We start from the raw sequence: 14,686 nt of genomic DNA on the forward strand, positions 1-14,686 counted from the left end.
GTTCTTACACTCTTGCATGACTTGTATCCCTGTGTACCCCTCCCTAAATCTCTCCCATATCCTCCATGACTGGATCCTCCTTACCTGTAGCGGTAATGGATCATCGCTGTTATTGAAGGTATGGTCAAAGACTATGGCTGCTAGCACTTGGCCCGACTGGTTGTCATGTCTTATAAACTTCTCAAAATTTTCTTCTGTGGGAAACCCCCGGGCTGCGGACAAAGGCGAGAGTCAGACATGGGATAATGCAAGAGTCCTGTGTGTTCAGCCTAAAAGACTGAACGCGTGTAGATTATATGACGGAGACCTAATTCATCATATGGAGATTGGCAGGTGAGAGGAGACTTGTCAAAAGTTTTGATCTGGGTGTTCAGATCCTAACAGACTGCTAAAACAAGCAGGGAAAAATGGGAACGAAGTGCTTTCTCCCAGTCTGACACAGTGCTCTCTGCTGCCACCTCTGTCCATGTCAGGAAATGTCCACAGCAGCAGCAAATCCCCATAGAAAACCTCTCCTGCTCTGGACAGTTCCTGACATGGACAGAGGTGGCAGCAGAGAGCACTGTGTCAGACTGGAAAGAATACACCCCTTCCTACAGGACATACATCAGCTGGTAAGTACTGAGAAATAGACTTGAGAAATAAGTAAATGACAAATCTATATAACTTTCTGACACCAGTTGACTTGAAAGAAAAACAGTTCCCCTTTAAAAATGACATATAAAGTGTCTTCATAAATCTCATCAAGTATATCCCAACCTGTGGGTCTCCAGCTTTTTAGGTATGCTGAGGGTTGTAGTTTTGCAACAGCAAGAAAGCCATACATTGGAAAACACGGACTTACAGAAATGGGACCAACAGGACTTGGTTGCATTTACCTTTGATTTGAATATCCAGCTTCTTCTCCACTGTTCGCACAATCTCCTGCACGGCCTTGCTATCAGATGGAACATAGGCTATCTCCCAAGGTTCCATATTCCGAAAGACACTGGGCAAGGAGAGAAAGTCCATGTTGGGGTATATGGTAGCATTGGGGTGGTTCTCAGACTCAACCCTATGCCTCAACGCAATAAGGATAACGGAAAACAGGAGCGGCAGCGCCAATTCAATCACTGTCACCAGGACCTGGCGTTTCTGAGGGGAGAGAACAGATAGAAAAGAGCTTTGATATACACTTTAAGGAAAAGGCATTGCTCTGTGCATCCAGAATTAGGCTATGTTTATACAACGTATGAGACTGGCCGTCACGGAGCGGCCGGTCTCAGAAAAGATAATCCCAGCTGATACTGCATCCGTGCGCGCCCACATCAGAACTCTCCACTGCACACGATGGAGCAGGCAGCCGGAGCCGCACGCTCCGTTGTGTGCACTGACAGGTTTTTCTGCGGCCGCTTTTCAATGAATAGCGATCGCAGAAAACTGACATGTCAGTTGTTTGTGGCGCCGCTAGAGATTCCATAGATGGCAAGGTAACGTATATTTTTGTATAATTCGCAACAACGGACGTAGTTTTATGAAAATATATGTATTGTGAACATAGCCTTAGGAAGAAAACAAATGTAAAGGAACTTATCTGTGTACTGCAGCAATTTTATACCATACCTTGTAATGGGCACTGTCTCACATATATCCCCACCCCACCCCATGATGACCTTATATTTTACCTGTAGGACGTAGTTCTTCCATAGAAGGAGCTGCAGTTGTCGTAACACGGCCATTGTGGTTCACCTAGACGACCTTCACTCAGAGGCTGTGGAGAAGAAATACAGGGTAAGTAACAGAAGAGAGGTTCTCTACTGTATTGTGTAATGTACTTGATGGTGACTATTCCCTCCCTCCTCCGATTGAGTAGAATATCCTACAGGCCATCTCTCTAAGAACAGGTAGCACTTGTCGCCATGAAGTACCCTAGAATTTTAGGCGGAATACTTCGGCAGGGGGAAGGGAGCGCTCAATGACGCAGAGGGTTGCGACACAAGCAGGCCGTGGTGCAATGCTATGCACACAAGTTTGCACACTTCGAACACTTTGATGTCGCATTCCAGAAATAAAACCGGAGTGACGCAATGCTCTGCAGGTCCTGGCTCTTGGGGCGTGGGGAGACGCTCTGCAGAACTGTGTACCGTGGCTTGTGAATTGTATTCATCCCTGTTCTGGAGTGATGTTCCCCATGTCACAATGGCGGCTGATCTCCTCTATAATGGATAACGTTGCTCGTCCCTAGTGATAACAATGAGATGCTTATGTAGGAGAAATATAACCAGCAGTGCGGCCTTCCTGTACGGAGAGTGAATACCCCCATACTGCGACCATGCCACTCGCTCACTGTCAGCGGGTGACATTTTTTATTGTTTCTGTTTACTCAGCTGTGACATAGTGTTTTCTCCCTCTCTCTCTGCTTTAAAGGTATTTCTATTTTCTTGGAGCAAAGTAAAAAATACGCCTGTATTTTAGGGTCCACCTACACAGGCCGACAGACAGGGACCCTCATAGTGTGAGTACAAAAGACCTCTGACACTGTAGAGTGTCAGACCCCAGAGAGGGACCCCCAGACACTGAAACATAAGAAAAGCATAAAGTCTCTAATATTATACATATCTAGCTCTTCTTTCCTCGCTTTCTCATCTCTCTTTCCCATCTCCATCCTCTCTCTCTCTCTTTTTCCGTCTCCATCCCCTCTCTCTCTCTTTTTCCGTCTCCATCCCCCCCTCTCTCTCTCTTTCCCGTCTCCATCCCCTCTCTCTCTCTTTCCCGTCTCCATCCCCTCTCTCTCTCTTTCCCGTCTCCATCCCCCCTCTCTCTCTCTCACTTTCCCGTCTCCATCCCCCCCCCTCTCTCTCTCTCTCTCTCTCTCTCTCTCTCTTTCCCGTCTTCATCCCCCCTCTCTCTCTCTCTTTCCCGTCTCCATCCCCCCTCTCTCTCTCTCCCGTCTCCATCCCCCCTCTCTCTCTCTTTCTTTCTTTCCCGTCTCCATCCCCTCTCTCTCTCTTTCCCATCTCCACCCCCCCTCTCTCTCTCTTTCCCGTCTCCACCCCCCCTCTCTTTCTTTCCCGTCTCCATCCCCCCGCTCTCTCTCTTTCCCGTCTCCATCCCCCCCCTCTCTCTCTCTTTCCCGTCTCCATCCCCCCCCTCTCTCTCTCTTTCCCGTCTCCATCCCCCCTCTCTCTCTCTTTCCCGTCTCCATCCCCCCTCTCTCTCTCTTTCCCGTCTCCATCCCCCCTCTCTCTCTCTTTCCCGTCTCCATCCCCCCTCTCTCTCTCTCCCGTCTCCATCCCCCCTCTCTCTCTCTTTCTTTCTTTCCCGTCTCCATCCCCTCTCTCTCTCTTTCCCATCTCCACCCCCCCTCTCTCTCTCTTTCCCGTCTCCACCCCCCCTCTCTTTCTTTCCCGTCTCCATCCCCCCGCTCTCTCTCTTTCCCGTCTCCATCCCCCCGCTCTCTCTCTTTCCCGTCTCCATCCCCCCCCTCTCTCTCTCTTTCCCGTCTCCATCCCCCCCCTCTCTCTCTCTTTCCCGTCTCCATCCCCCCTCTCTCTCTCTTTCCCGTCTCCATCCCCCCCCTCTCTCTCTCTTTCCCGTCTCCATCCCCCCTCTCTCTCTCTTTCCCGTCTCCATCCCCCCTCTCTCTTTCCCGTCTCCATCCCCCCTCTCTCTTTCCCGTCTCCATCCCCCCTCTCTCTTTCCCGTCTCCATCCCCCCTCTCTCTTTCCCGTCTCCATCCCCCCTCTCTCTTTCCCGTCTCCATCCCCCCTCTCTCTTTCCCGTCTCCATCCCCCCTCTCTCTTTCCCGTCTCCATCCCCCCTCTCTCTCTCTTTCCCGTCTCCATCCCCCCTCTCTCTTTCCCGTCTCCATCCCCCCTCTCTCTTTCCCGTCTCCATCCCCCCTCTCTCTTTCCCGTCTCCATCCCCCTCTCTCTTTCCCGTCTCCATCCCCCCTCTCTCTTTCCCGTCTCCATCCCCCCTCTCTCTTTCCCGTCTCCATCCCCCCTCTCTCTTTCCCGTCTCCATCCCCCCTCTCTCTTTCCCGTCTCCATCCCCCCTCTCTCTTTCCCGTCTCCATCCCCCCTCTCTCTTTCCCGTCTCCATCCCCCCTCTCTCTTTCCCGTCTCCATCCCCCCTCTCTCTTTCCCGTCTCCATCCCCCCTCTCTCTTTCCCGTCTCCACCCCCCCTCTCTCTTTCCCGTCTCCATCCCCCCTCTCTCTTTCCCGTCTCCATCCCCCCTCTCTCTTTCCCGTCTCCATCCCCCCTCTCTCTTTCCCGTCTCCATCCCCCCTCTCTCTTTCCCGTCTCCATCCCCCCTCTCTCTTTCCCGTCTCCATCCCCCTCTCTCTTTCCCGTCTCCATCCCCCCTCTCTCTTTCCCGTCTCCATCCCCCCTCTCTCTTTCCCGTCTCCATCCCCCCTCTCTCTTTCCCGTCTCCATCCCCCCTCTCTCTTTCCCGTCTCCATCCCCCCTCTCTCTTTCCCGTCTCCATCCCCCCTCTCTCTCTCTTCCCGTCTCCATCCCCCCCTCTCTCTCTCTTTCCCGTCTCCATCCCCCCTCTCTCTCTCTTTCCCGTCTCCATCCCCCCTCTCTCTCTCTTTCCCGTCTCCATCCCCCCTCTCTCTCTCTTTCCCGTCTCCATCCCCCCTCTCTCTCTCTTTCCCGTCTCCATCCCCCCTCTCTCTCTCTTTCCCGTCTCCATCCCCCCTCTCTCTCTCTTTCCCGTCTCCATCCCCCCTCTCTCTTTCCCGTCTCCATCCCCCCTCTCTCTCTCTTTCCCGTCTCCATCCCCCCTCTCTCTTTCCCGTCTCCATCCCCCCTCTCTCTCTCTTTCCCGTCTCCATCCCCCCTCTCTCTCTCTTTCCCGTCTCCATCCCCCCTCTCTCTCTCTTTCCCGTCTCCATCCCCCCTCTCTCTCTCTTTCCCGTCTCCATCCCCCCTCTCTCTCTTTCCCGTCTCCATCCCCCCTCTCTCTCTTTCCCGTCTCCATCCCCCCTCTCTCTCTCTTTCCCGTCTCCATCCCCCCTCTCTCTCTCTCTCTTTCCCGTCTCCATCCCCCCTCTCTCTCTCTTTCCCGTCTCCATCCCCCCTCTCTCTCTCTTTCCCGTCTCCATCCCCCCTCTCTCTCTCTTTCCTGTCTCCATCCCCCTCTCTCTCTCCTGTCTTTGACCGCCATTCCACATCACATAAAACAGACATTTCCCTTAGATCACATCTCCACATTATTAAGCACAATTGCTCTCTCATTACCGACATCTCAGTAAGGTCCAATAACCTAGGACTTCATACAACATGGGTGACACAAAGCTTCCTATAAAAATGCTGTGTTTACGGCAGAGTAATGCAGTGTCTGCCCCCATACGTGATATCACACTGACCTCATGTAGGGGATAGAGCAGGACAGATCTATGGACACCCTCAAATCCCATATTACAATTATTACCATCCACTAAGTTCGCCTCAGCTATCCTATATGAAGCCGTCAAGTTACTGATGCATTTTATGTATTTTATAATTCTTAGTTAGTAAAAAGTAAAAGATCAGAAGTGAGATAATATATATATATATATATATATATATATATATATATATATATATATTAATATATACACATACACACACATATATATTAATATATACACATACACACACACAGTCCAACACAGAGAGAGACTGACAGCCGGAGAGAACCCTGGAGAGCGCGGTAACATGACAGGCCAGACCTGACCCAGCAGCGTCTGACACATTATACAGGCCGGAGACAACGCATCACTAGGAAAGCTGCACCAGGAGACCGGATCACGGCAGGTAAGAGGGTGGGCAGAGACTGGACGTGTTCTCTACAGTCAGAAATAGAAAAGGCCTTGTAGGAAAGTAACAGCTGTCTACCATACGTGTCCCCAAAGGACTGCGGAGCTAGATTCTACCTGTCTAGATCCCAGCATTTCCAGACTCCACGGTTCTTTAACTTCCTTACTACTTAACCCCTCTCTCTGATCTGACTCCTTTTTATCATAGCCAACTTTTTCAGCAGCTTGCTTTACAGCGCTTTACAGTTTTACCAGGCAGGCAACCCTTTACTCTCTATCAAGACCCAAGATTTGTCCCCGTACACCGAGGGTCTTTCCATTGGGCACTTTTGGTAGATACTAACCACTACATACCAGCTACCCCACACAAGACCCGGTCACCTACACTTTACTATTGGGCCCTTGTCAGTCGCTCACTCTTGCTCATTTTCCTTGCTTCCAACGTCATCTTCAAGTCCTGGCTGATCACTCGCTGCTTAACACATCCCAACCCTGACAGCAGGAAACGCTCCCGCAGACGATAATCACTGATGACAGTCGGCCTGGTGCTGATCACATGGCCGAGCACAGAGAGTCAATTCAGATATAATTGCAGAGACCACATCATCAATTAGGCTCCAATTATAGAAAACAAGGCAATGCTAAACCGCAAATACGTGGAAGGAATACTGAGGTGCAGAAAACCAGCATTGGGCTCCCTGTACCTAGATAATGGTGCGTTTACAAGGAACGATTATCGTTTGAGTTTTCGCGATAACGATCGCTTTTGATCGATAATCGGTTCGTGTAAACACAGGAAACGATCAAGCGACGAGCGAGAAATCGCTCATTGTGATCTTTCAACATATTCGCAAACGGTCATTGTTCATTCGCTAAAAATTCGCAGATCGCTTTGTGTAAACAATCTTTCAAGAGATTCACCCTATGTGTGAGATAGGCTTAAGCGATCTTAAAACGATCGCAATAACGATTTTTCCAAACGATTTACATCGTTCCGTCTGATCGTTATGAAAAACACGTTGTTACTTTGGAATCGTTAATCGTTCGATTGGGCGAATTATCGCTCCGTGTAAACGCACCATGAGGGTAGCTTCACACGTACCGTATCGCTGAATTTTTAAGGGTGCGTCTTTAACGCTGCGTTTTTGGTGCGATTTTTACATGCGAGTTTTGATTTTCACATGAAAATCATGTGAAAATGAAAACGCACATATAAAAAACGCAGCAAAAACGCAGCGCTAAAGACGCACCGTTAAAAACGCACCGTTACGGTACGTGTGCAGCTACCCTCAGTCTTGAACATAGGGGGAGATTTATCAAACATGGTGTAAAGTGAAACTGGCTCAGTTGCCCCTAGCAACCAATCAGATTCCACCTTTCATTCCTCACAGACTCTTTGAAAAATGAAAGGTGGAATCTGATTGGTTGCTAGGGGCAACTGAGCCAGTTTCACTTTACACCATGTTTGATAAATCTCCCCCATAATCTTCATTTGCAGCACATTACTTTACTTCCTATTCATTGTCCATATTAATTGGGACCTATCAGGACTTTCATGCTGCCTGAATAGGGGTAGTTACTGTTGGCTTGTCCCTGTCCCACCACCCTTCAATGAAAGACAGTTGGACCAGCTGACTGCCTAATGTTTATGGCGGCCGCCTGGACGACGTCAGGGTAGCAAAGTTTCGGGTAAATTGCCTGATCCTTTTGTTCTCACAGATATAAGAAGAGTCTCGTCTCCATGGTCTATGACAGGGATGGGGAACCTTCGGCCCTCCAGCTGTTGCAAAACTACAATTCCCATCATGCCTGGACAGCCAAAGCTAAAGCTTCGGCTGTCCAGGCATGATGGAAATTGTAGTTTTGCAACAGCTGGAGGGGCGAGGGATCCCCATCCCTGGTCTATGAGAATACATGAACGCTGAACATGCATGTGTATGGGGAGGGGGGGGGGGGGATCAGCGGACACACAGCTCCTACAGGTTACATAGCAGAGATGCAGTGGATTTGCTATACATTGTGTATTACCACGTGGATAGGATCTGTTATCGTCACATCCAGTACATCCACACCCCTTATTACCATCAGTACACAGCGGCCTCGTAAACTTTACACTACCATGTTGTCAGGCAACAGGCGGTAATTGTACATGTGTGATCACCCTGCGCCCTCATCCCATGAGACGGGGACACGCAAGGGAACAATCCTTTGTAAGAAGGCAAAGCAACCCGGCTATACGGGAGGGATGACACTAGTCTGATAACCTGGGACTCAATGGCTGTTGGATGGCTACAACCCCCACCTGTCAGTGTATGATGGGAGTTGTGGTTCTGCAACAGCTGGAGGGCCACAGGATGGGGAACACTGTTACAGAGAGACCCCCATGTATATGAGTGCAGCAGCTTTCTCTCTAAAAGTGGGTTCACATCACGGAATCCACTCGTACTAGTGCCGGAATCCGCCGGAATTTATCTGTACGGATTCCGTAATATGAACCCACCCTACTACAGTCAGGGTGTCTATACATCAGAGGTAGGGAACCTTGGCTCTCCAGCCGTTGCAAAACTACAACTCCCATCATGCCTGGACAGCCAAAGCCTTAGCTTTGGCTGTCCAGGCATGATGGGAGTTGTGGTTTTGCAACAGCTGGAGAGCCAACGTTCCCTATCCCTGTTATACAAAATTAAGACAAGCCTTGCATTTCAAACAATGTCTGGCCACAGTTTCCTTCATCTAGATCAGTTGTTTCCTGGATGATGGCCACAGCAGCTGCCATGAGAAGATAACCCCTATAAGACTCCATATTTTTCCACCATTACAGCCCATTAGGGTGACGGCACTGGTATGACTGCCGGGTTGCTCCGTATGCTCATTGCTGAAGCACGAGCATACGCACAGCCAGCCTTCAACCTATATGGATGTAACATACGCTATACATCTGAACACACATATCTCTTTACAAAGCTGCAGCCCGTATCCAAGCTATTGAGGCTGTCACTGAATACATGGGCCATCTGGCCTGCTAGCCACCTGCCGGACAGCCTGCCTGATCAATAGCAGCACCCCACCCCCTCCACCTGCCGGACAAAGACCAATGACAACCAACCAATAAGCATAATGCTGCGTTTACACGTAACGATTATTGGCCAGATCGTACGATTAGCGATGTCGGATATACCATTTTTTTTTTTTTTATAACGATCAGCGTTTAGACGGTACGATATATCGTACGAAAATTCGCACTGCGATCGTTTTGCGATCGTTTAAGCCTATCTCACACATTAGTTAAATCGGCGAACGACTGTTCACACGGAACGATTTGCAAATTTTTTGCGTACGATGAACGACGATTTGCTGACCTGATGAAAGATCACGATGTACGATTTATCGTGCGTCGTTCGATCGTTCGCTGCGTTTACACGTACGATTATCGTTCCAATTCGACCGTTATCGCGCAAATTTGCACGATAATCGTTACGTGTAAACGCAGCATAAGGGTCATATCGCCTCCACCTGATGTCACCCAGTTATGGCCACTATCTCATCTCCTGAACAAACATCAGATCATCTATCCTGCAGAAAGAAGGATTTGTCTGAGCGTAAATCCAGACCTGACAGGCTGGACGGATCGGAGCTCACCGGGCTGGTATATGATCTGTTGCTTACATACAGACAATATACATATAAAGTATTATACCTCAGCATCAATCCGCTACCTGGTCGCTTCCCTGGTGAATCAGTAGATTGCTCTATGTGCCAAAGACATGATCACAAAGGTCAAAGGGGTCTGGATTTATATGTTTGGTGTGTAACATGTAAAGTCATCTGACCCCCGGCTGGTGTCAGGTCCAGCTGACAGTATAAGGTGAATGGGAGCCTCCCGACCCCACAGAATGATGATGGTGGGGAGGAGGAGAATAGGCAGCTGGACTCCCCTTTGTTCTTAGGGGAGATAATCCAGGGGTCTGCCATCAACTCCTATTTAGAATACCAGATCTCCTGCAGACCAGGGGTTCAGGGAACCCTTGTTTTCTCAATAGGTGGGGTCCCAACTATCAGAAAATGGGATGGAAAGTCGTTACCAATACTAATCCTATAAAACCTGCATAAAAAAAGCACCATAATCCCCAAAAACGGATGAAAACACTCCTATTGCTACAGAGATGCTGGCAGGTAGGACTCTTCACTCCTCAGGGTATAAACACACACACCGTATACGCAGCGTATTTACTGCTGCGATACGCAGCAGATTAGATCTAAATAACTGAACACAGCATCAAATCTGCTGCGTATATGGTGTGTGTGTTTGTACCCCTACTCTGCAGGCCTTGACGGCCAAAGCCTGAACCATTCTGGGAGTTGTAGTTCTGCATTGGGGAACGCTTCCATAAGCAATGATACCGTCCTGTGACCTTCCCATTACTTTATGGAAGATGGAGGGAAACTTTTCCAAAAGAAAGTAAATTCCCCCCTGGATGAGGCCGCAGCCACATGGACTTTGTCAGCCGACAGCTGCAGTCCATGGGAATATGCATCACTGCGCAAGTCTTTACGGCGCCCTGATACCCGAATCTGTCGCTCTCAGCTAGTCTTACTTCGTATAGTGGCCATGCTGGGTTACTGCAGCTCAGCCCTTATTCATTTTAATGGAGGATGAGTTGCAGTAACCCAGCATGGCCACTTCACACTGTCTGGCGCTGTCTGCTTCTGACACTGTTTCCTGTATATGTGGGTGCCATATAGGCAGTGTGCGAGGTGATAGTTAACACCTTTATATTTATCATTAGAGTCCTGAAAACACCTTTAAGTTTGGCTTACCATACTACAGAACTATACTGCAAACCTTAGTGAATACTACAGTCATAAAACTGCGCACACCTGCTGACTGTCTGCTGCCCATGTCATAAAATAGAGCAATTCAGATAGAAAAACTACATTAGAGGAGGGCTTTACCAGCATGATGGGTGTTGTAGCTTTGCTGGAGAACTGCAAGGTGGAGAGCGCCAGACTATATAATATATAGAAAGGCTTCACCTTTCACTAAAAGGGGTTATTCAGCGCTACAAAAACATGGCCACTTTCCCCCCTCTCTTGTCTCCAGTTCAGGTGTGGTTTGCAATTAAGCTCCATTTACTTCAATGGAACTGAGTTTCAAACCCCACCCAAGCTGGAGACAAGAGGGGGGGAAAAGTGGCCATGTTTTTGTAGCGCTGGATAACCCCTTTAACAAAAGTGAGCTTATACTTCATATAATACAAAGCGGACTCCACAATGCAAAACTAACAAAGTGCACAGAAATAACCTACAGATACCATGTGACCTATGGCAGTCCTGATCTACCGGATTCCAACCTTCAGGTTACATATGCACACAACATGTCGGACGTCATTGTAACGTCCAGGTTATCTGACAACTATGTCAATCTCATCCCGCAGTGATATAAGGCAGGACAGGTCTATTGGGCCCAGGTACACTGCAGTCCAGAGGGTTATTCCTGCCATCACAGAGGTCAATAAGACCAAAGGGTCAATGCAAAGCTGTAACGCTGTTGTGCAATGGGTAGGGGATCCTTCTCTTCTCTACCAGACCAGGAAACCATTGTTTTCTTTGCTGGGAAATTTGCATTCTATGTAAATTCCCCATCCCCCCAGGGTAAAAATGTGAACAAAGATATATATATGGCTGGTCTTAACAGGTCTTGGCGGCATGGGATAGATCAGAATTCTCAAGTGTTTGGGGTAACACAGGTCATACACCAGCTAAAGCAGGGATGGGGAACCCTTGGCCCTCCAGCTGTTGCAAAACTACAATTCTCATCATGCCTGGACAGCCAAAGCTTCGCTTTAGCTGTCCAGGCATGATGGGAATTGTAGTTTTGCAACAGCTGGACGCCTGAAGGGTCCCCCATCTCTGATATAGAGGTTTATAATCACTGACAGCAAACAGAAAACCTAAAAATATAATAGCAAATATAACAATGAAACAACGAAGGTCCCAGAATGGGTGCAAAGGATAACAATTTCCATTCACTGACAGCCAGCAGAAATCTTAAAACCAGTTGAGTTTCCAGGTATCACATCCATGAGTGTCAACTGTGCGTGATCAATACAAACTGATGGAAACAATGAAAGTTTCCATTCACCGACAGCAAACAAAATACTTAAAAAACACATAAAGAAAGATGCAGAATGTTCCCAAAGATGTTTCTTGACCACAACGCTCGTCTATCATATTGGAGCCCCTGCCTCGGGATCTGAGCCTTTGTTTGCACACAATAAAGGTTTCCATTCACTGACAGTCAGCAGAAAACCTAAAGGAGGCCAAGTTTCTGGGGGTCTCATCCACCTGACACGGTAAGGACTGATACCCCTATGTTAACCGTACAGGATCCATACTGATTTTAGCCTATGATGGTTTCCATTCACTGACAACAAACATAAAGAAGCATATTAGGAAGATGGCATTGTTAGGGGGCGATCGGGACCCCACAAGGCTCCTACACAGCAAATAAACTATGTATATAGGTCAGTGACTGCCCTGTCTGTATAGCGGAGACCCCAGATACATACAGGGCTACTGATCATGGGGAAGGGGGCACAAAGCTTACAGGAATATATAGCATTGTGGCATCTGATGAGTGACTTACAGCAAGCTGATGGGGGTATATGGCAGGGGGGCATCTCACCTCTCAGGGCAGGCTCCCTGGCATCCTCCTCTCCCTGGCAGCAATGGTGATGGCTCAGCTGACTGCTGTCTTTGTGTAAGATGAGGCCTCAGGCATGGAGGCTGACCCTGCGCTCTCCTGTCCGCCGCTGCTGCAGTCTCCCCCTGGGCATGGTGAGGATGATCGCTCAGGATGGCAGGGGTGCGGGCATGGCCGGGTGGGCACAGTGTCAGGCAGCAGGAGGCACAGGTGCAGCAGCTCCACCAGCCTCTGTCTCTCTGGGAATCAGACAGCAGGTGACGTCATCGCCCTCCCCAGGAACACAAGGCAAACAGCAGCCTCCTGCCAGCCGCTTCCGGGTTAGGTCACATGACCTAGAGATGGTCATGTGACCGGCGGATCTCAAACAAGGGGGATGCGGCGACCAAGCAGTCACTGCAGTCCTTAGTGTCACGTGACTCTGGCTTCTCTGCCTCCATTCTTCTTGGAAGTATATATATATATATATCTATATATCTATATATATATATATATATATATATATATATATATATACATATATATATATATATAAATATATATAGTCGAATGAGGCGGCACTCCAGTATAAGTGATAAAAAAGTGGTTTTTATTCACCCATTAGTAAGCAACGTTTTAATCTCTCTTTGAGATCTTTTTCAAGCAACTTTTTCAAGTTGCTTGAAAAAGATCTCAAAGAGAGATTGAAACGTTGCTTACTATGGGTGAATAAAAACCACTTTTTTATCACTTATACTGGAGTGCCGCCTCATTCGACTACTTGGAAATTCGGAAGCCTGGGTCTGGCTACCTGAGCTCGTGCACCCACCTGAGCCTCAGAGCCTACACAGTGCCGTCTAGCAACCTTTCTCAGTCTATATATATATATATATATATAAGTGCCTGTGGCTCTGTGGCTCTCCGGCTGTCGCAAAACCACAGCCCCCTTTACATAACTCCCAAGTGTCCCTCTTTTTGACCCACGTCCCTCTGTCCCTCTTTGCCCCTTACATGTCCCTCTTTTTGGCCTGAGAATTAGATTGGCATTAATAAATGTTTTATGTTGCTCTAGAAAGTGTCTGGTTTCTTGCTGTATAATAGACCCAAACTTGTATATTATTTCATCATGTGGCGCAGGTTGTATCCTAAACATTGTTAGATTCCCATGAATCATGTGACATTATGGCCCCTGTCACACAATATGTCACACATGCAGACAGATTGATTTCTATGGCCCCATACACACATCTGTAGGTATTACAGATCCGTTTTGGGGACATGATCCGTGCTGCAACAAAAAAATGATTAACCCTTAGGGGACACAGCCAGTTTTCATTTTTGCGCTTTCGTTTTTTCATCCTTGTGTATATAAGGCCATACATAGCACTTGCATTTTTTCACTTAGAGACCCAGATGAGCTCTTATTTTTTGCGCCACTAATTGTACTTTGCAATGGTGAGGTCATTTTTGCCTAAAATATGCAGTGAAACAAGAAAAAATTTATATGTGTGGTGAAATAGGAAAAAAAACATTTTTTCTTTTTTTCTTTTTTTTTTTTTTTTGGGGGGGGGGGGGTTACGCCGTTCGCCCTAGGGTAAAACTGATTTGTTGTACATGTTCCTCAAGTTGTTATGATTACAATGATATGTAACTTGTATAACTTTTATTTAAATAAATATATATATGTTCCTTAAAATTGCTCTATTCCCATGCTGTGTTAGGTGTCATTTCCTGCGTGTTGCGTGTTTGATGTGTTCTTTCTATCGGTACCTTGATTGCGTATATGTGACTTTTTGATCACTTTTTATTACAATTTTTCTAGATTTGATGCGACCAAAAATGCACAATTTTGCACTTTGGAATTTTTGGGCGCTCAGCTGTTTACTGTGCGAGATCGGCAATGAGATAATTTAATAGTTCTGGCGATTACGCATGCAGCGATACCAAATATGTTTATTTATTTATTTTTATTTATAAAATGGGGAAAGGGAGGTGACTCTTACTTTTATTTGGGGAGGGGAATTATATTAATAAAAAAAAAACATTTTTTTTTTTTTTACTTTACACACATACTAGAAGCCCCCCTGGGGGACTTCTAGTAAAGCCACACTGATCTCTCATTGAGATCTAGGCAGTATAGTAATACTGCATAGATCAATGAGATCTGGGCTCCATTGCTTTTGGCTGCCGCAGCCGGGAGCAGTAGAGGGCCGA

The 14,686-nt window shown here is 47.6% G+C and overlaps 1 protein-coding gene across 3 annotated transcripts in view; it reads right to left on the reverse strand.

The window, feature by feature from the left end:
• Positions 1-12,768, reverse strand: part of ABCA3 (ATP binding cassette subfamily A member 3) — a 33,537-nt gene extending 20,769 nt beyond the window's left edge. For 2 of the 3 annotated variants that reach the window (XM_069983945.1, XM_069983942.1), the window contains exons 1-4: positions 12,476-12,768; positions 1,665-1,750; positions 879-1,134; positions 85-212 (exon numbers count right to left, since the gene is read on the reverse strand). In XM_069983945.1, the coding sequence (XP_069840046.1) occupies positions 85-212; positions 879-1,134; positions 1,665-1,718 (438 nt within the window). In that variant the 5' untranslated portion in view covers positions 1,719-1,750; positions 12,476-12,768. Of the gene's footprint in view, positions 1-84; positions 213-878; positions 1,135-1,664; positions 1,751-12,436 lie in introns of all 3 variants that reach the window. The other variant, XM_069983943.1, reaches the window with a different exon arrangement.
• Positions 12,769-14,686: the final 1,918 nt, after the last annotated feature.

Source organism: Dendropsophus ebraccatus, chromosome 9, assembly GCF_027789765.1.
Source record: "Dendropsophus ebraccatus isolate aDenEbr1 chromosome 9, aDenEbr1.pat, whole genome shotgun sequence".
NCBI lineage: Eukaryota > Metazoa > Chordata > Amphibia > Anura > Hylidae > Dendropsophus > Dendropsophus ebraccatus.